The sequence below is a fragment of the Lampetra fluviatilis genome, chromosome 17 (assembly GCF_964198595.1).
Source record: "Lampetra fluviatilis chromosome 17, kcLamFluv1.1, whole genome shotgun sequence".
NCBI lineage: Eukaryota > Metazoa > Chordata > Hyperoartia > Petromyzontiformes > Petromyzontidae > Lampetra > Lampetra fluviatilis.
In genome coordinates, this window is record NC_136291.1 from 483,851 (window position 1) to 503,116 (window position 19,266).

The window sequence follows — 19,266 nt, forward strand, 5'->3', positions numbered from 1 at the left end:
GTGCGTGTGAGTGAGGGTGAGTGCGTGTGAGTGAGGGTGAGTGCGTGTGAGTGAGGGTGAGTGCGTGCGTGTGAGGGTGAGTGCGTGCGAGTGAGGGTGAGTGCGTGCATGTGAGTGCGTGTGAGTGAGGGTGAGTGCGTGTGAGTGAGGGTGAGTGCGTGTGAGGGTGAGTGCGTGCGAGTGAGGGTGAGTGCGTGCGAGTGAGGGTGAGTGCGTGCGAGTGAGGGTGAGTGCGTGCATGTGAGTGCGTGTGAGTGAGGGTGAGTGCGTGTGTGTGAGTGCGTGTGAGTGAGGGTGAGTGCGTGTGAGTGAGGGTGAGTGCGTGCATTTGAGTGCGTGTGAGTGAGGGTGAGTGCGTGTGAGTGAGGGTGAGTGCGTGTGAGTGAGGGTGAGTGCGTGTGAGTGAGGGTGAGTGCGTGTGAGTGAGGGTGAGTGCGTGCGAGTGAGGGTGAGTGCGTGTGAGTGAGGGTGAGTGAGGGTGAGTGAGGGTGAGTGCGTGCATGTGAGTGCGTGTGAGTGAGGGTGAGTGCGTGTGAGTGAGGGTGAGTGCGTGCGAGTGAGGGTGAGTGCGTGCATGTGAGTGCGTGTGAGTGAGGGTGAGTGCGTGTGAGTGAGGGTGAGTGCGTGTGAGTGAGGGTGAGTGCGTGCGAGTGAGGGTGAGTGCGTGTGAGTGAGGGTGAGTGCGTGTGAGTGAGGGTGAGTGAGGGTGAGTGCGTGCATGTGAGTGCGTGTGAGTGAGGGTGAGTGCGTGTGAGTGAGGGTGAGTGCGTGTGAGTGAGGGTGAGTGCGTCCATGTGAGTGCGTGCGAGTGAGGGTGAGTGCGTGTGAGTGAGGGTGAGTGAGGGTGAGTGCGTGCGAGTGAGGGTGAGTGCGTGTGAGTGAGGGTGAGTGCGTGCGAGTGAGAGTGAGTGCATGTGAGTGCGTGCGAGTGAGGGTGAGTGCGTGCGAGTGAGGGTGAGTGCGTGTGAGTGAGGGTGAGTGCGTGCATGTGAGTGCGTGTGAGTGAGGGTGAGTGCGTGTGAGTGAGGGTGAGTGCGTGCATGTGAGTGCGTGCGAGTGAGGGTGAGTGCGTGTGAGTGAGGGTGAGTGCGTGCGTGTGAGTGAGGGTGAGTGCGTGCGTGTGAGTGAGGGTGAGTGCGTGCATGTGAGTGCGTGTGAGTGAGGGTGAGTGCGTGCGTGTGAGTGAGGGTGAGTGCGTGCATGTGAGTGCGTGTGAGTGCGTGCGTGTGAGTAAGGGTGAGTGCGTGCGTGTGAGTGAGGGTGAGTGCGTGCGTGTGAGTGAGGGTGAGTGCGTGCGAGTGAGGGTGAGTGCGTGCGTGTGAGTGAGGGTGAGTGCGTGCATGTGAGTGCGTGTGAGTGCGTGTGAGTGAGGGTGAGTGCGTGCGTGTGAGTGAGGGTGAGTGCGTGCATGTGGGTGGGTGTGAGTGAGGGTGAGTGCGTGCGTGTGAGTGAGGGTGAGTGCGTGCATGTGAGTGCGTGTGAGTGCGTGCGTGTGAGTGAGGGTGAGTGCGTGCGTGTGAGTGAGGGTGAGTGCGTGCGTGTGAGTCAGGGTGAGTGCGTGCGAGTGAGGGTGAGTGCGTGCATGTGAGTGCGTGTGAGTGAGGGTGAGTGCGTGCATGTGAGTGCGTGTGAGTGAGGGTGAGTGCGTGTGAGTGAGGGTGAGTGCGTGCATGTGAGTGCGTGTGAGTGAGGGTGAGTGCGTGCGAGTGAGGGTGAGTGCGTGCGTGTGAGTGCGTGTGAGTGCGTGTGAGTGCGTGCGAGTGAGGGTGAGTGCGTGCCTGCTCGTCCAGGAGGGAGAAGAAAGTGGTGCGGCTCTCCTCGTCCGGTTGGTGTGAAGCATTGCAAACGGGGCACGTCAGGTTGGCAATGTTCTTCTCCTTGATGGTGAAGGTGAAGTTCATCTTGAAGCACGCCACGCACACGGCGCACTCGCAGAAGATGATGTTCACCATCTGCGGGGGGACGTGGGGTGAGGACAGAACGGCGCGCGCGTTATGGCCGGGCTGCGCTGGTGTGAGCGCAGCGCCCGGCGTCGGAGCGGCCTCCTCGGCCGGGGCCCACCGGCTCGGGTTATCGGCGTCGCCAACGCCACGGAGGGCCGAGCCGCGCGGACCCCTCGCTACGCGGAGGCGTTCGCGGGGTGCCGCTTACGCCGTGCATGGGGTAGATGTTACAGCAGATGGGGCACTCTCTCTTCAGGTACTGCCTCGCCCGCTCGAGGTCGTTGAAGTCGCGCACGGCCCGCACGACGTCCTCCAGCTGGTACTGCTCGTTTTCCTCCGCCAGCAGCTTCAGCGCCAGCGTGGCACGGCCCCAGCTCTGCAGCTCGTAGCGCGCCAGCAGGAAACGCAGCTTTCTCTGGGAGCGCGAGCGCACGACACACGGGGGGGGGGGGGAGGGGCGGGGGGGTTTGGCGGTTAGAATCGAAGTCGAATCACGGGGGGGGGGGGGGGGGGGAGGGGAGGGGTCACGTGACCGCAGCCGGCCACGCGGGTGCCGGCGCCGCCGACCTGGTCGTCGCCGTCGCGGAGAACGGCGTCCTCGGCTGGCGCGTGCCAGCACCGGTCCACCGACGGCCGCAGGAGTTCCCCCTGGAGCGCGACGAGGGCCTTGTCCACGTTCCCGCCATTCAGCTTCAGCTTCTCAGCCACGGCCGCCACCTCGTAGCCGCCCAGCCGGAGGATCTCGGCGATCTGCACACAGCGGAGGGTCGTTTGTTCAAACTGTTCCGCGTTGGTTTTTCACGAACCGTGCTCCCTTTTCCAGGGAGACGTGAAGGATCAGCGCTACGTTCGGTTGAGAGAATTGTGCTTTGACTATCCGGTAAGCCAGCACACGAATAACCGGAGAGTTAAAACGCTTGTGCGCGTGTGGCTATTGCCGGGTGGTGGAGGGTTACACGACAATAAATTGCCAAGATCATCCTAGCGGTGCAACGGTCAGCACAGTCGCCCAGGCATAGCAGCTGAAACGACGGGGGAAGTTTCTTATGAATCTCCATGCGAGGGCAGCCACAAGATGACCGCAGCCTGAGTGCAATCAATCTGGCAGTCACCGGGAAGTGCCGTGCGCCGATAGGACACCCGCTCCCCTCACCCCCCCTCGCCCACCCCGACTCCCGCGACGCGGCCACCACGCCGACCTTCACTCTGCGCGCTCGCAAGCACTCCTCGGCCGCCGCCTCGATGTTCCCATCGGCGGCGATCCACGCATCCGCGGCCTCCTGCCGGGAGAGGCTGCCCCCGTAACCGGCGTGCGGCAGGTTCTCGGCCATGGCCACGATGGTTTCCAGGCACTCGTCCAGCCCGCCGCCGCTCAGCCACTCGAGCGCTTTGGGGCGGCTCGACGCCTGGAGGCTGCAGTACACCTCGTTCGCAGAGAAGCCCTGGCACTCTCCGCTCTGGGGAGCGGCGACACACGCAGCAGCAGCAGCAGGAGCAGCAGCAGGGGCAGCAGCAGCAGGGGCTCACAATCAGCACATGCAGGGGCACGTTGAGAATCTTTATTTATCCTGGAGGAGGAATCCGATGAGCTACGAAGCTCTTTTTCAGAAATGTCGTTCCCAGGTAAAACGAATCGTGGGGCACGCCACGGCCGGAGAGAAGGGATCTGGAGCCAGTCGACGACAACTGCGAGAGGATTCAAGAAACTCGCGCCGACCGAGATCGAATGGAAGCGGTGGCGCGCGCACGTCACGCCGGGGCCCCAACGCGCGATTCCCTCCTCGCGACCCGCGCCGTCTCGGCCACGGGCGCTCGCGTTCGCGCTCCTCACCCTGATTAGCCGGATCAGCTCGATTCCCTTCGACTTCTCCTCCTCCTGGAGGATCTTGCGCCGCTGCTCCTGCGCCATCAGCATCGGGGCGTCGCCGTGCTGCGGCCCGCGCGGCTCCGGCGGCCTCTGACGCTCGACGTCGGCACCCGGTTGGCGATCGACCGCGGCCCGGGGCGCGCGGGCCCCCTTGGAACGGTCGCAGGCCACGCACACCTTGGCCTTGGCCTCGTTGAACATCGTGCAGGCTTCGCAGTGCCACATCCCCGGCGGCGCGGCGGGCGGCGTCGGCGGCCTCGCCGGCGGCACGTCCTCCGGCACCGTCGGCTTGAGCTTGTTGGCTTGCCGGGGCCTGTTGCAGGCGCCGCACAGCACCGCGGACGCCCGGTTCACCAGCGTGCACGTGGAGCACTCCCACGTCGCCGGCGGTCGAGGCGGAGCGGCGGCGCCGTCGCCCGCCTCGAACGCCATCTCGGCGTCCGAGGAACGGCTCCTCATGTCCAGCGGCGGGTGCGGCGTCTGGCAGTGCCTGCAGATGTAGACGGAGGAGAGGTTGCGGCCCGAGCAGCGCGGGCACCCCCACTCGCTGCCGGCCGGCACGGAGAGAGGGCGGAGGACGATCGGCTTGAAGAAAGGCGGCCGCTCCTCCGTCTCTGGGCTTGGGCGCAGAGGGAAGACAGCGGTGAGCCGGGCCCCCGAGGCAGCGTCGCCGTTGCACACGACACGCGGCGTACGGGAGCGCGCCAGGGCGTCCGCACGACAACTCGGTCCGAGCGGACGCCCTCGGCACCCGAGAGCTGCGCGAGGTCTGGCGAGCGACGAACTACGCGAGCCGTGACACCGCCGCAGCGCCGGCGAGCGCCCGGTTGCCCCCCCGCGGTACTGCGCTATTTTAAAACCACCGATTGACATCGGCGGTGGGTAAAGGACGAGGCGGAGCGGCCAATGACCAAATCGCCCGGAACGCGGCCGAGCCTCGGCAGGGACGACCGCCGTTCATGACGGGCGCCGTGGGCCGTGGCGTCACGCGGTGGGCGTGGCGACCCATGTCCTGTGGTGGCGGTGACCGCTTGCGCAGAGCTTAGGGGCGCTCACCTCGTCACCTGCTTGGTGATCCTTCCCGTTTTGAGGTTCACCCGCTCGTGCTCGAAGCGGCGCGGATGCCTGTGGAAGCTTCCGTCGCAGTCGGTGCACAGACGCTTGTCGCAGGACACGCACGACATCACGGCGTCTCCTCCGCAGATGTCGCACACTGACACCCAGGGACATCACGCGCACGACATCACCGAGACCGGGGGCGGCAAAGGGAAAACAAAGACGGCTCCACACTCGACCACAGGCACGACAAGCCCGACAAAGGCAAGCGTTCCTCGGCCGCCGTGCCCTCAAAACACCCTGCTAGTTAATGGGCGAGGTGCCCCGTTAGATCCACTGTCGTTAACGTAACTTAGCTAGGACTTCGGCTCTCGTGCTGGAGTCACGTGGGATTGTTGCATCCTTCATCTAGCAGTGGATAGCGGCGGGGCACGATGCTGGCGAGATGTTATCTCTCTCGCCTGGTAGGCAGCAGCGCATGGGTTCAAATCCCGACCCTGACGCCGATACATGTTCTCCGCGTGGATCGCGATAAACCACTTGGTCGAGCTAACATTTGTGGCCAGGTCGCTTAAAAAAACATCAGCTATATAGCTCAGTGGGCTTCACTTTGCCAAGTAAAACAAAAACATGATTCTTCACGAGCTCCAGGATCGATCCTGGCCGGCGGGGACGAGCGTGCGGCGTACTGGAGACGGGCGAGGCCAGCGGGACGCGCTCGTGGGCCTCCCTGGACGGGTGCGTGTGCATCTTGGTGTCGCAGTCGGCGCACAGCGACTTGTCGCAGGTGGGGCAGCGCACGTCCGGAGGCTCCGCGCAAATGGCGCATTCGTCTGAAACGGCACGGCAGCGCGAGCGCCACGCAGGTCACGCCGCCGCCGCCGTCGGCGACACGTGGCGCCGCAAAGGACAAGACAAGGAAGAACAATCGCGCATGTGCGTGCAGTCTGTGGCCCTGTCGGACGCGCGTTTGCCAGCGGAGGCGGTGTTTAATTAGCGATATCAACGGTAGCGCCCGAGGCAGGTGCGCAGGAAGCAATACGTCCGCCATGACACAGCCGGGCTCGAATAGCGGCTCTGTTGGGGGGGGCACGGCCAACGCTTTGATCAATGTGGCCTCTTAGGTCGAGTCCCTAACAGCCACGCAACTTCAAGCTAAAGTCCCGTTCAAATTAGATCTTCTTTACGGAAGTTACTGTGCCGCCCCCCCCACCCCCCATTACAGATGGACAAAGATAGATAGAGCTGAAGAATGAACAGTTTTTTCCTCAGCGAATGAAACTTGAGAATATATTTTTGCTCGAGTTGAAAAAGCGGTCGTGTGCAGTTTCTAAAACAGCAGGGTAGGTGATGCAACAATTGTCGCTGGATCGTAACGATTCGTGTCGACGGCACGCGAGCGGTTAGCACGCACCACCCTGCACACGCCGTCGATTCTGCGCCCACGAGGACAACGTTCAATATTTGTAACCCAACGATGACCTCTAATCGTCACAATTCCTTAAATTGTGCAGGGGCGGATTTGTAAAATCCGTGAGACGGAGCTTTGGCAGCGCTGCCAAGAGGGATCGCTTTGTCTGTCTCCTGACACTCAGAGGCTTAACGCTCTCGCACCCCCGAGCGACCCGGGCGAAGCGCACTTCACAACACGACCGGTGAGAGCCAACGAGAGACCGGGCAAAGCTCTCAGGCGCCGTGCGCAGCAAAGGCATGGCAGGAGCGTGGGAGGGACGGATCACGCAAAGCGAATTAACCACAGCTACGACGAGACCGCAAAAAAAATGACCCTTTGCGTCTCCATCATCTCAAACCAGGTTTCAATGAATATAATTTATATTGTAAGACAGGTTATTCGGCGATACTGCGCTGGTAGTGATTTACGTGGTCGCGAGTCGAGGTACGCTCACGTGTAGGCCATTGTGTACCGGCATCACGGCCCAAGTTAGAACAGTCACTTGCCGAGGACTTCGGTGGGTATCACTAATCAATTGTTGGCCCCCTCCTGCTGCAAAAAATCAGCAGGACCCTCCGAGAAAACAGCCTCAGGCTTTCCTGGGATACAAACACGGGAACCATCACGTCTACTTTGGTCCAATTTTTTTTTGGAAGCGTAGAGTATTTGGCTGTTATAAATTTCCACGTGATAAGTGACTTTGCTGAGCTTATCATTGGTGGCCAGTCACTTGTGAAGAAGAGCTTAAAAGCTCCGTGGTCCTTACTTGGCATAATAAAACATTGTTTACTGTTTCCTCTATAGATGAGAGAACGATGCGTAAAACGTCAAAGGTCCTGGGCCCTGCCCGTCCCATCAGCGTGACTGAACCGGTGAAGCGTGTTTCCGCTGTTAGTATGCACACACCAAGGCAACACTGTACTTGCAGCAGCAGCAGCAGCGCCCTAGGCCACAACCGGGCCATCTTACTACAGCTTGGGCTCTGGCACTGCCACATTTGGTATTCACAAATCGGCAGGAATTTATGTACATATGCTATTTGCCCTTCTCTCGTTTTTCGCACTCCTATTGTTTTGTTGCAGTGATTGTTGTTCTAACTTGTTGATGCACCCCTCCTGGACATCTGAGCAAAAGAACTTCATAGTACTTCGGATTCCTCCAGGCTAAATAAAAGATTCTGATGATCGCCAAAACGACTTCGGTGTCAAGAGTCTCTCGCCCCTTTGAGCCCTGGCGAGATGCGAGAGTCCCGGCGAGCGTTAGGGGAAATGCAGCCCGGCCGCGTGGGTGGTGGTGGTGGTGGTGGTGGGTCGTGTGAACCTGTGGGGACGGCGGGGACAGCGTGGTTCTCGGCTTCTGCCCTCTGGTTCCTGGCCAGATCCTTTGCCCTCTCCGCTGGCTTCGGTGGAATTCCAGGTCGCGTCACCCCTTCACTCGTTCGTTCGTGAAACATCACACGCACGTTCTACAGGGCCCACACTACGAAACGTATCGAGGGGTTAGGACATTGTAATATTCTGCAAAATAACTAATCAACAAAACCTGCAACTTAGTAACGAACATCCTTCGATAGAGCGCGTGGATATTTACGGCTTGTTCAATCCGGCTTCTTCAATCCGGACAGATCTCCTGTTAAGGTCGGAGCTACGGAGCGGATAAAAGGAGCCCCACTACTGCGCAGGTTTTGTGCGGTTGTGCCGCCGTGCCGCTCTCGCGCGCGTCTCGGGTTGGACAGCTGCTGCGCTCATCGTCACGACGTCCGACATTTCACTCGACGGGCTGGGACCATCTTCAGCCTGTCTTGGGTCCTGCCCGTCCCATCAGCGTGACTGACCCAGTGAAGCATGTTTCCGCTGTTAGTATGCACACACCAAGGCAACACTGTACTTGCAGCAGCAGCAGCGCCCTAGGCCACAACCGGGCCAGCTTACTACAGCTTTGGCTCCAGCACTGCCACATTTGGTATTCACAAATCGGCAGGAATTAATGTACATATGCTATTTGCACTTCTATTGTTTTTGACACTCCTATTGTTTTGTTGCAGTGATTGTTGTTCTAACTTGTTGATGCACCCCTCCTGGGCATCTGAGCAAAAGAACTTCATAGTACTTCGGATTTCTCCAGGCTAAATAAAAGATTCTGATGATCGCCAAAACGACTTCGGTGTCACGAGTCTCTCGCCCCTTTGAGCCCTGGCGAGATGCGAGAGTCCCGGCGAGCGTTAGGGGAAATGCAGCGCGGCCGCGTGAGTGGTGGTGGTGGGTCATGTGAACCTGTGGGGGCGGCGGGGACAGCGTGCTTCTCGGCTTCTGCCCTTTGGTTCCCGGCCAGATCCTTTGCCCTCTCCGCTGGCTTCGGTGGAATTGCAGGTCGCGTCACCCCTTCACTCGTTCGTTCGTGAAACATCACACGCACGTTCTACAGGGCCCACACTACGAAACGTATCGAGGGGTTAGGACATTGTAACATTCTGCAAAATAACTAATCAACAAAACCTGCAACTTAGTAACGAACATCCTTTGATAGAGCGCGTGGATATTTACGGCTTGCGCAATCCGGCTTCTTCAATCCGGACAGATCTCCTGTTAAGGTCGGAGCTACGGAGCGGATAAAAGGAGCCCCACTACTGCGCAGGTTTTGTGCGGTTGTGCCGCCGTGCCGCTCTCGCGCGCGTCTCGGGTTGGACAGCCGTTGCGCTCATCGTCACGACGTCCGACATTTCGCTCGACGGGCTGGGACCATCTTCAGCCTGTTCCGGAGTTGTTCCGGAAGGAACTGTTTATTCGTCTGGAACGGAAGCTCCCGGCGCGTGGAGCGAAAAGTCGGACATCTCCCCAAGCAACGCCATCACGACCCAAACGCACACGACGGAGAGCTACAGCAAGCACGGCTCGCTCTTGTACGGCTCCAACAACGGCCACTGTCAGACAAGCGCAGCCAGGTGGGATGTCAGTAGCCGCTCGCCATTCATGCCGCTCATGCAAGTTCAAAGTGCAACGATGGTTTTGAAAACGAAGCAACTCCGCAAACGTGACAGCGGCGCCGACAGCAGCGGCGGTGCTCGACCGCGATGGCCACAAGCGCCGGCAAGCGCGCGGCACGCACCTGCGGGAGTCTTGGTGTCGGGAGGGTGGCCGGGCTGCAGTCTTGTGGGAGGGGTCATCTTAGCCACCTGCGCCGACAGCAGGAGAGGCCGTGAGCTGCCGGCGAAGGTTCCTTCATCGATACGACGACGACAACGCGAACCGGGGAACTTACCGCCCGCGGCTTCGTCCACGCGGCCCCCGGCCACGCGAGGCCAACCCCATCGAAGAGGCCCACAAGCGATGTTTTAGCCGTCACTGAAGGCGACTTATCCGGGTACTGGGATGGGAATATTTCCAACCCGAGTGTCTCAAGTTAGCGCCATGCTCAGTAGGCCCCCGCAGCGAGCCGCGTGTGAATGTGCGGTTCCCAAGTAAGCGTTTTACATTCCTATTCGACACTGGGTAGTGAATCGGTTTCCTAGCCCCTTTTTTAAAACCGGTTTGTATCTATGGTCGGCACGGTGCCACAGCGTAACATCTGCGCAGCACGACCGGCACGCGGGTTGTGCCTGTGTTTGGGTGGCTGCGGCAGTGGACTGGCCTGTTTCTGCATTTCCACTTTGGACTTCTCAATTTCTTCTTGCGAAATGAATGAGAAGAGCTCCGGCTTGGGGTGAGTTCCCTGCGAAGGAGAAAGTCAAATGAAAGGCACGCGTGCGACGGGCGACGGGTTGAGGACGCGGCATAAATCTCGACGCGACCCACCAACCCGTGCCTCCGAAGCGGCACGTGACGGACGTTTTTCCCGCGCTCGCGACCCGACGCGCTCGCGACCCGACGCGAAGGTGCCGCGGCACGTGCGCTCTCCGCACCTTTAAGATCATGTCGACCTCGTATCGCGCCAGGTAGATGTCCAAGGTGACGGCGGCGACGCGATCCACGTCGGGCTCGCCGCGCGTGTCCGGGAAGGCCAACCCGTCGGCCTGCCGCTCGGTGTAGCCGAACATCGTGAGGACGTCTCGCGAGCCCTGCGCACCACACGGACCGGCACCGCCCCTCGTGTCGCTCGTCTCGGCGATGGCGGTGGGCGCCTCGCAGATGCGTCGGGACTCGCGACGGCGTCACGGTGCGTCGGGTGGAAAGGGAGGCCGACGTTGCCACGGGTCCCTTGGCCCTGCCCAGGAGAGCGTCACGGACTGACCGGACTCTGTCTGACGCTTTTCAGCCTCGTGGCTGAAAAGCGTGAAGGCATTAGTCTACGCCGAATGGGGAGGATAATAACACTCGTCAAGATGAACTAATGTGAATGTTTAGTTTAATGTTGTCTTGTTATTAGGGATTCAACCTGATAGAAATCTGGCCACACTGGTTAAAGAGTCAATGAACAAATTGTGGTGACAAAAACCAGCACCAAAAGGATTTTTCTTGGCGGCCAGGGTGATATCGTCATTCCGCGTCATCTTACGAAATCCATGCCAATGCATGATGCTGGTTCTCGCACTTGTTTCTGTGCTGTGGGTCTGCCTTGAACATTATACTTGGGCTCTCACGTGGTTGAAAACTAAAGTGTAGTTTGTCCCAAGGGGAACACTATCCACGGCCAGGGTCCGGCCCCACGGCATCGGGAGGCTCGGCGGGACGGGGATACCTTGATGCAGTCGACCGTGTTTTTGAACACCGGGTTGTCAAACTTGACGGTCTGCCAGTAGTCGGGCTTGTCTGGCTTCAGGAGGTTCCGGCCATACTTCTCCAGAACAGAGAGGGCAGTGAGTACGGCGTTCAGGCCCCTGCCGCCCTGGCAGACAACACACACAAATCCCCTGTGTAGCCTTAATCGTGTTCTGGGGCAAGTGTCATTAGCGAGCGCCTATGAAGGCTGGCACAATACACAAGGGGGTGGGAGGCCAGAACCATGCACGGCCGCCTTTGTCTCCCTTGTGGTGATGTTTTACATGCCGCACCAGGTACTCATTTGAGGCCGAGTCGACCTAGGGGTGGCCTAGGACCGATCAGTTACCTGTCACTGGTGTTGGCCGTGAGCGGGAATCTAACTCGGGTCACCGGATTTGTATCGCAGCGCGCTAACCGCTTCGCTACAGCTCCCCACAAACAAGAACACGCTCTCCTACCACCACCACCACCACTTTCAACACCATTCCATAACATCTCACACCACACCACCACACGTCACCACCTCCAGGCAGACACCACACAGCCCTCCACCACCACTAAACTTGCACACACCACACACCCCTCCACCATCACTGCAGCTGCCCGCCACCACGTTCACACCCGACTACCGGCCCTCGCGTGCCCCCCACACTGATCCACGTGTCGAGCAAGTTGCCTGCCAGTTCCCTGCCGCATCCTCGTCCGTATTCGTGTTCCGTGTCGGCGCGTGGGTGGGCGCGTGAAGAATGCGTGCAATGCTGATAAGCAGGTGCGCTATTAGCCAGACCAGCTGCGCAAGTCCATCGAGACAAACGTAAACTGGATTCATTCCTCTTCTTGGTTCTTTCGGTAAAGTCACGTAGAAGGGAAGTAATAAAATAATACAAATAAAACATAATAAAATAATTCTCACGACGTTTCGGTCACAACGCAAGCAGATGGCTGCTTGCGTTGTGGCCGAAACGTCGTGAGAATTATTTTATTATGTTTTATTTGTATTATTTTATTACTTCCCTTCTACGTGACTTTACCGAAAGAACCAAGAAGATGAATCCCTGCAGTCACGAAAGCTTTAAATCGAAATTTAAATTGGATTCATTCCGTTCACAATTGTTGTTCACCCAGGAAAGCCTCGTCTGAGTCTCTCGGAGTTTTGTTCAAGCTTTCCCCGTAGGGAGCGCTGCCGAAGCTGCCGCTGGGTGATCCTACTGAGCACGCTCATTTGCGAGCAATTTCTCGGCGCCGACACGCTTCCTTGAAAGGCCACGCGGATAGCACGCAAATGCCGCACGGGGAAGGCACCCGAGCCTGGGATCGAACCCAGGTCCTCCTCGATGCGAAGCCACGACTTGTTTACCCTGCGGCCCAAAGCAAAGCGAATCAGAGAACGTTGCTGGCGTCTTTACAACCGCGAGGCCAGGGCGTGACGGCTGCCGCGTCAGGCGATTCCTCGCGACCTGGAGCGTCGTAAAGCCCCGGGGACAGCAAATCGGATTGTGTGTGTGCGGTGGTGTGTGTGTGGTGTGTGTGTGGTGTGTGTGTGTGGTGGTGTGTGTGTGGTGTGTGTGCGGTGGTGTGTGTGCGGTGGTGTGTGTGGTGTGTGGTGGTGTGTGTGTGGTGTGTGTGTGCGGTGGTGTGTGTGGTGTGTGTGTGTGTGGTGTGTGTGTGTGGTGGTGTGTGTGTGGTGGTGTGTGTGTGGTGTGTGTGTGTGTGTGGTGTGTGTGTATGTGTGGTGGTGTATGTGGTGGTGTGTGTGTGGTGTGTGTGTGGTGGTGTGTGTGTGTATGTGTGGTGGTGTGTGTGTGGTGTGTGGTGGTGTGTGTGTGTGGTGGTGTGTGTGTGGTGTGTGTGTGGTGTGTGTGTGGTGTGTATGTGTGGTGGTGTGTGTGTGGTGTGTGTGTGTGGTGGTGTGTGTGTGGTGTGTGTGTGTGGTGTGTGTGTGGTGGTGTGTGTGTGTGTATGTGTGGTGGTGTGTGTGTGGTGTGTGTGTGTGTGGTGTGTGTGGTGGTGTGTGTGTATGTGTGGTGGTGTGTGTGGTGGTGTGTGTATGTGTGGTGGTGTGTGGTGGTGTGTGGTGGTGTGGTGGTGTGTGTGGTGTGTGTGTGTGTGTGGTGGTGTGTGTGTGGTGGTGGTGTGTGTGTGGTGGTGTGTAGCGGTTAGCGCGCTGCGCTATGAACCTGGCGAACCGGGTTCGATTCCCGTTCACGGCCAACACCAGTGACGATTATCTGAACCGCTCCTGGGCCTCCCCTAGGTCGGCTCAGCCTGAAACGAGTACCCGGTGCGGTGTGTAAACATCGCCACTGGGGAGACAAAGGCGGTCGGGCGTGGTGCTGGCCACCCATCCCCTCGTGTACCGTTCTGGCCTTCATAGGTGCTCGCTAACAGCACTTGTCCCTACAGTCTGTTAAGGCTACACGGGGGATATATTTGTGTGTGTGGTGTGTGTGTGGTGGTGTGTGTGTGGTGGTGTGTGTGTGTGGTGTGTGTGTGGTGTGTGTGCGGTGTGTGTGCGGTGGTGTGTGTGTGTGGTGGTGTGTGTGTGGTGGTGTGTGTGGTGGTGTGTGTGTGTGGTGGTGTGTGTGTGTGGTGTGTGTGCGGTGTGTGTGCGGTGGTGTGTGTGTGTGTGGTGTGTGTGGTGGTGTGTGTGGTGGTGTGTGTGTGTGGTGTGTGTGCGGTGTGTGTGCGGTGGTGTATGTGTGGTGGTGTGTGTGTGTATGTGTGGTGGTGTGTGTGTATGTGTGGTGGTGTGTGTGGTGTGTGTGGTGTGTGTGTGGTGTGTGTGTGGTGGTGTGTGTGTATGTGTGGTGGTGTGTGTGGTGTGTGTGTGGTGTGTGTGTGTGGTGTGTGGTGGTGTGTGTGTGGTGTGTGTGTGGTGGTGTGTGTGTGTATGTGTGGTGGTGTGTGTGTGGTGTGTGGTGGTGTGTGTGTGTGGTGGTGTGTGTGTGGTGTGTGTGTGGTGTGTGTGTGGTGTGTATGTGTGGTGGTGTGTGTGTGGTGTGTGTGTGTGGTGGTGTGTGTGTGGTGTGTGTGTGTGGTGTGTGTGTGGTGGTGTGTGTGTGTGTATGTGTGGTGGTGTGTGTGTGGTGTGTGTGTGTGTGGTGTGTGTGGTGGTGTGTGTGTATGTGTGGTGGTGTGTGTGGTGGTGTGTGTATGTGTGGTGGTGTGTGGTGGTGTGTGGTGGTGTGGTGGTGTGTGTGGTGTGTGTGTGTGTGTGTGGTGGTGTGTGTGTGGTGGTGGTGTGTGTGTGGTGGTGTGTAGCGGTTAGCGCGCTGCGCTATGAACCTGGCGAACCGGGTTCGATTCCCGTTCACGGCCAACACCAGTGACGATTATCTGAACCGCTCCTGGGCCTCCCCTAGGTCGGCTCAGCCTGAAACGAGTACCCGGTGCGGTGTGTAAACATCGCCACTGGGGAGACAAAGGCGGTCGGGCGTGGTGCTGGCCACCCATCCCCTCGTGTACCGTTCTGGCCTTCATAGGTGCTCGCTAACAGCACTTGCCCCTACAGTCTGTTAAGGCTACACGGGGGATATATTTGTGTGTGTGGTGTGTGTGTGGTGGTGTGTGTGTGGTGGTGTGTGTGTGTGGTGTGTGTGTGGTGTGTGTGCGGTGTGTGTGCGGTGGTGTGTGTGTGTGGTGGTGTGTGTGTGGTGGTGTGTGTGGTGGTGTGTGTGTGTGGTGGTGTGTGTGTGTGGTGTGTGTGCGGTGTGTGTGCGGTGGTGTGTGTGTGTGTGGTGTGTGTGGTGGTGTGTGTGGTGGTGTGTGTGTGTGGTGTGTGTGCGGTGTGTGTGCGGTGGTGTATGTGTGGTGGTGTGTGTGTGTATGTGTGGTGGTGTGTGTGTATGTGTGGTGGTGTGTGTGGTGTGTGTGGTGTGTGTGTGGTGTGTGTGTGGTGGTGTGTGTGTATGTGTGGTGGTGTGTGTGGTGTGTGTGTGGTGTGTGTGTGTGGTGTGTGTGTGGTGGTGTGTGTGTGGTGTGTGTGCGGTGGTGTGTGTGGTGGTGTGTGTGGTGGTGTGTGGTGGTGTGTGTGGTGGTGTGTGGTGGTGGTGTGTGTGTGGTGGTGTGGTGGTGTATGTGGTGTGTGTGTGTGGTGGTGGTGTGTAGTGGTGTGTGGTGGTGGTGTGTGGTGTATGTGTGGTGGTGTGTGTGTGTGTGGTGTGTGTGTGGTGGTGTGTGTGGTGTGTGGTGGTGTGTGGTGGGGTGGTGTATGTGTGGTGGTGTGTGTGGTGTGTGGTGGTGTGTGTGGTGGTGTGTGGTGGTGGTGTGTAGTGGTGTGTGGTGGTGGTGTGTGTGTGTGGTGGTGTGAACGTGAATGAGCAGCAAGTCACGCGCGCGGGGGTGTCCGGACGATGCTTCCCGCGACAAAGTTCCCTGCCAAGTGCTGAAGGAGCCGTCCTGAGCTCGTGCCATGCCCAGAGGGTGCAAGTTTGGTGTCGTGGAGGCGAGTCCACGACGCGGCCTTGCAACAGCAGCAACACCCTGGGGGTGTCCGAAACTCCAGAAGTTGGCCCCGAGAAGGGAGATGAGAAGGGAGATGAGAAGGGAGATGAGAAGGGAGATGAGAAGGGAGATGAGAAGGGAGATGAGAAGGGAGATGAGAAGGGAGATGAGAAGGGAGATGAGAAGGGAGATGAGAAGGGAGATGAGAAGGGAGATGAGAAGGGAGATGAGAAGGGAGATGAGAAGGGAGATGAGAAGGGAGATGAGAAGGGAGATGAGAAGGGAGATGAGAAGGGAGATGAGAAGGGAGATGAGAAGGGAGATGAGAAGGGAGATGAGAAGGGAGATGAGAAGGGAGATGAGAAGGGAGATGAGAAGGGAGATGAGAAGGGAGATGAGAAGGGAGATGAGAAGGGAGATGAGAAGGGAGATGAGAAGGGAGATGAGAAGGGAGATGAGAAGGGAGATGAGAAGGGAGATGAGAAGGGAGATGAGAAGGGAGATGAGAAGGGAGATGAGAAGGGAGATGAGAAGGGAGATGAGAAGGGAGATGAGAAGGGAGATGAGAAGGGAGATGAGAAGGGAGATGAGAAGGGAGATGAGAAGGGAGATGAGAAGGGAGATGAGAAGGGAGATGAGAAGGGAGATGAGAAGGGAGATGAGAAGGGAGATGAGAAGGGAGATGAGAAGGGAGATGAGAAGGGAGATGAGAAGGGAGATGAGAAGGGAGATGAGAAGGGAGATGAGAAGGGAGATGAGAAGGGAGATGAGAAGGGAGATGAGAAGGGAGAGGCGGCGGTGGTGGAGGAGGAGCAGGCGGCCAGGAGGGATGGGAGCTGCGCGGTGTGGGGAGTCGGAGGGAAAGGAGGCGACGGCGACGAGGAAGTGTATGGGGGAAGCGTTCGAGGAGGAATCCCAAAGGAGTGAGGAGGAGGAGGGTGGAGAGGTGGGTAAGAGGCGGTAGCTTTTGGAGGAATGATCGGACTGCAAAGGAGGCGACAGGCGAGGACGTGGGGAGCGGGGATTGGGAGGGTGAGGAGGGTGAGGAGGGGTCCGAGTTCGCCGCGTGCCCGCGTCTCACCGGCCCCACGTTGGGCTGGACGAGGCGCTCCACGTCCACGTGCTGGTACCGCTCCGACAGCGGCCCGCCCAGCGCCGCGAGCTGCGCCGCGAGGCGTTGCGGCGCCCCGAGCGGCTTCTCGCTCAGGAGGCGCTCGGCCTCGTCTCGAAGTCCGCGGGGGGACACGCGGACGCGGGCGATGGGCGACTGCATGAAGGGGTCACCCAGGGCCGGCCGGGCCGGGTCATTCCCCACCTCCATCTCCGGCAAGCCGACGGTCGCCCCGATCGCCGCCTGAGTCGGCACCAGGAAGCTTGGCCCCGACCTCGAGACCCCGACCTCGAGACCCCGACGGGCGGAGCGCGAAGGGGCTTCTCTGGATGTTTCCGCAAACACGCAGGGGTCGCTGTCCGCAGGGCTGGATACCCCCCCCCCCCGCTGCTGCTAGTGCAGCAGTAGCTCTTGCAGAAGCTGCTGCTGCAGCTGCAGTAGTAGCAGCAGCAGCAGCAGCACAGGTGTCAGCGGTAGTTAGCAGTCGTCGTCACTGTTGTTGCAGGAGGAGTTGTACCCCAGTTCGGAGCTGAACCCACCACGGGGAAACCCCCCGCGCCACTTCCGGGTCGAGCGCCGCGTCAATTCCTGGCAGGCCCCGCCCCATCCCCCCACACGCCCCGCCCCCTCCCCCCCGCCCCGCCCCCTTCCCCTCCCCCCGCCCCAACAACCACAAAGTGGCGCTGACGTCGCTTGTGCCAGGCCACGTGCACTTTGAGGCTGGGTGACGTGTCGATGGCTCGCTGGCAGGTCAAGGAACAGACCCAGGTGCCATGGGTTGACCGACTGAGATGACTGGCAAATGCACCGCCTATGCTCCCCACTGTGCCAACTCGCTGCGTTTTAGCAGCCCAGTGCCTCGCTCGTTGTTGTGAGCGTCGCTCCTCCGGCCTTCGATGTTGCTGGAGGGCGACTGCCTCCAACTGCACAGAAGTCTCCTTCACGAGCCTCTTCCACAGACGCCGATCTTAACACCGCCGATACCAGATATTGGCAAGTCCACTCAGCTCCATATCCTCTCGCGCCACATAATTCCATCTCTTCTGTAGGTCGTGCCGCGCCCGTTTAGCCCCCTCCATCCGGCCAAACAGAAGATGCTTGGGCATGTGGACTACATGAGCGAGCCTCGCCTTCTGGAGCGCACCGATAGGTCTGTCCAGATCGTTCAAGGATTTGCGAGCTCCTCATACAATCTCGCAGGGTTATATCCAGGACGGATCATTGGCAGGCCAGCCTGGACGTTTCAAACACGCCCCCCCCCCCCGCCGTCTTTGTCTCTCAATGTAATTCCAAGCATGCACACAACACCAGGTCGAATCAATTCCGTGACTGCACCAACATCATCAGCACACACTGCCAGTCGGTGCCTTTATTCACATTCCGTATTTACATTCACTGACCACAAACGCAACCCCACTCCCATACCCACTCTGCAAACCCATTTAGCATGGCCACGTGAATTCCCTGGCTGCGAGGTGTGGACGAGGCCTCGGCACCAGTCCCCTTGGGCCGTTGAAGCCGCGGGTGCCATGGGGTGGAGGGCGCGTGGGGCACGTGCCCTGTTGGAATGAAGGCAATGGCGGGTCCCGGCTCAACTTCCCTCTGTGGAGCATGAAGCTTGGGCCACAGGCCAATGGAGCAGTGGCACCGCCTGCACACCCAATAGCCACATCACTGCGAAGGCAGTAAACTAGTTTGCCAACTCCCAGTTATGAACAGACTGCAGCCTCAATTGTTTTGGTCCAAGCAGTGAGCCCGGCGTCAGAGAATGTGATTCCCACCCCCTGGAAATTTGTGCCGAGGAACTAATATTTTGGAATTTTGGTTCATCTTCCTGAATATTTTATGAGCTCAGAATCATCTTGCAAGCGGTACAAATACGTAGAAGTGGTGGTGGGGCATTTTTGTTGGGGGGCAAATATTCCACTTGTTGAACAAATATGTAGGCCACTGATATTCATCTGTGCGGGTCGGCCGAAAAAAGCAGCTTCTCTAAGCTCAGTCACCACAGTGACGAACACAACCGATGTTTTGTTTATCTCTCAGCGAGGCCAGCAAACGCCAGGTGCCACTGCTGTAGCGCCAGCTCCAATGTTCACTGGTGGGCTGCTATGAGATCGTGAATCAGCTCAAACCAAGACAGAAGGTGCACGCCAACTTACGTCCCCGCGGCAGTGCTTTGCGGCATTAAAACGCGCCGCACAATTTTACACAGCGATGAAAACTCAACATTGTGAACGACAGTGGCGTTCTTTTTAGTGTGCCATTAGTTCCGCATTACAATTAAATGCGCACGTTTTGAGGCTGGTCTTCGTAAGAAGACGGTGCAAAAAAAATCAAGTGAAGCTATTCCTTCTCGCTGGAATGGCAAACCAAGGACGATAGGCCAACTCCGATCTACTCACCGCAGAGTCCCAGCGGGAGACATCTGACACGTTCATTATTCCGTCCACAGAGGAAACCAAAGGCCTGGTTTGGTTGCTTCTCGGCCACGTGTGGGGATCCTGCTGCCCTCGTGTAATGGTGAGCACACTGGACTTGCAACCCAGGCCATCGGCGCGATTCACGTGGCTGCAGTTGAAACGGTGCAAGTTTGTCACCCCCCCCCCCGGCCTGCCTCTGTCCACGCAGCAGTGTGCACATGGGTAGACCACGCCTCGTCCATTGGCAGGTCGCGTGTGGCAGGGTCACGTGTC

General features: G+C 58.7%; 1 protein-coding gene across 5 annotated transcripts in view; it reads right to left on the reverse strand.

Moving 5' to 3' along the window:
* RNF31 (ring finger protein 31) overlaps window positions 1-17,160 on the reverse strand; it is a 28,129-nt gene extending 10,969 nt beyond the window's left edge. For 2 of the 5 annotated variants that reach the window (XR_013637477.1, XM_078863928.1), the window contains exons 1-14: window positions 16,541-17,159; window positions 10,994-11,140; window positions 10,218-10,373; window positions 9,947-10,027; window positions 9,425-9,491; window positions 8,593-8,700; window positions 7,640-7,747; window positions 5,556-5,699; window positions 4,867-5,023; window positions 3,775-4,429; window positions 3,143-3,400; window positions 2,511-2,693; window positions 2,152-2,358; window positions 1,779-1,952 (exon numbers count right to left, since the gene is read on the reverse strand). Coding sequence is in view for 4 of the 5 variants with exons in the window: in XM_078863928.1 (XP_078720054.1) it covers window positions 1,779-1,952; window positions 2,152-2,358; window positions 2,511-2,693; window positions 3,143-3,400; window positions 3,775-4,429; window positions 4,867-5,023; window positions 5,556-5,699; window positions 7,640-7,747; window positions 8,593-8,700; window positions 9,425-9,491; window positions 9,947-10,027; window positions 10,218-10,373; window positions 10,994-11,140; window positions 16,541-16,780 (2,685 nt within the window). In the remaining variant the exon portion in view is untranslated. Of the gene's footprint in view, window positions 1-1,778; window positions 1,953-2,151; window positions 2,359-2,510; window positions 2,694-3,142; window positions 3,401-3,774; window positions 4,430-4,866; window positions 5,024-5,555; window positions 5,700-7,639; window positions 7,748-8,592; window positions 8,752-9,424; window positions 9,492-9,946; window positions 10,028-10,217; window positions 10,374-10,993; window positions 11,141-16,540 lie in introns of those variants that run through there. The other 3 variants (XM_078863929.1, XM_078863930.1, XM_078863931.1) reach the window with 3 other exon arrangements.
* Between the last annotated feature and the right edge of the window lie 2,106 nt (window positions 17,161-19,266).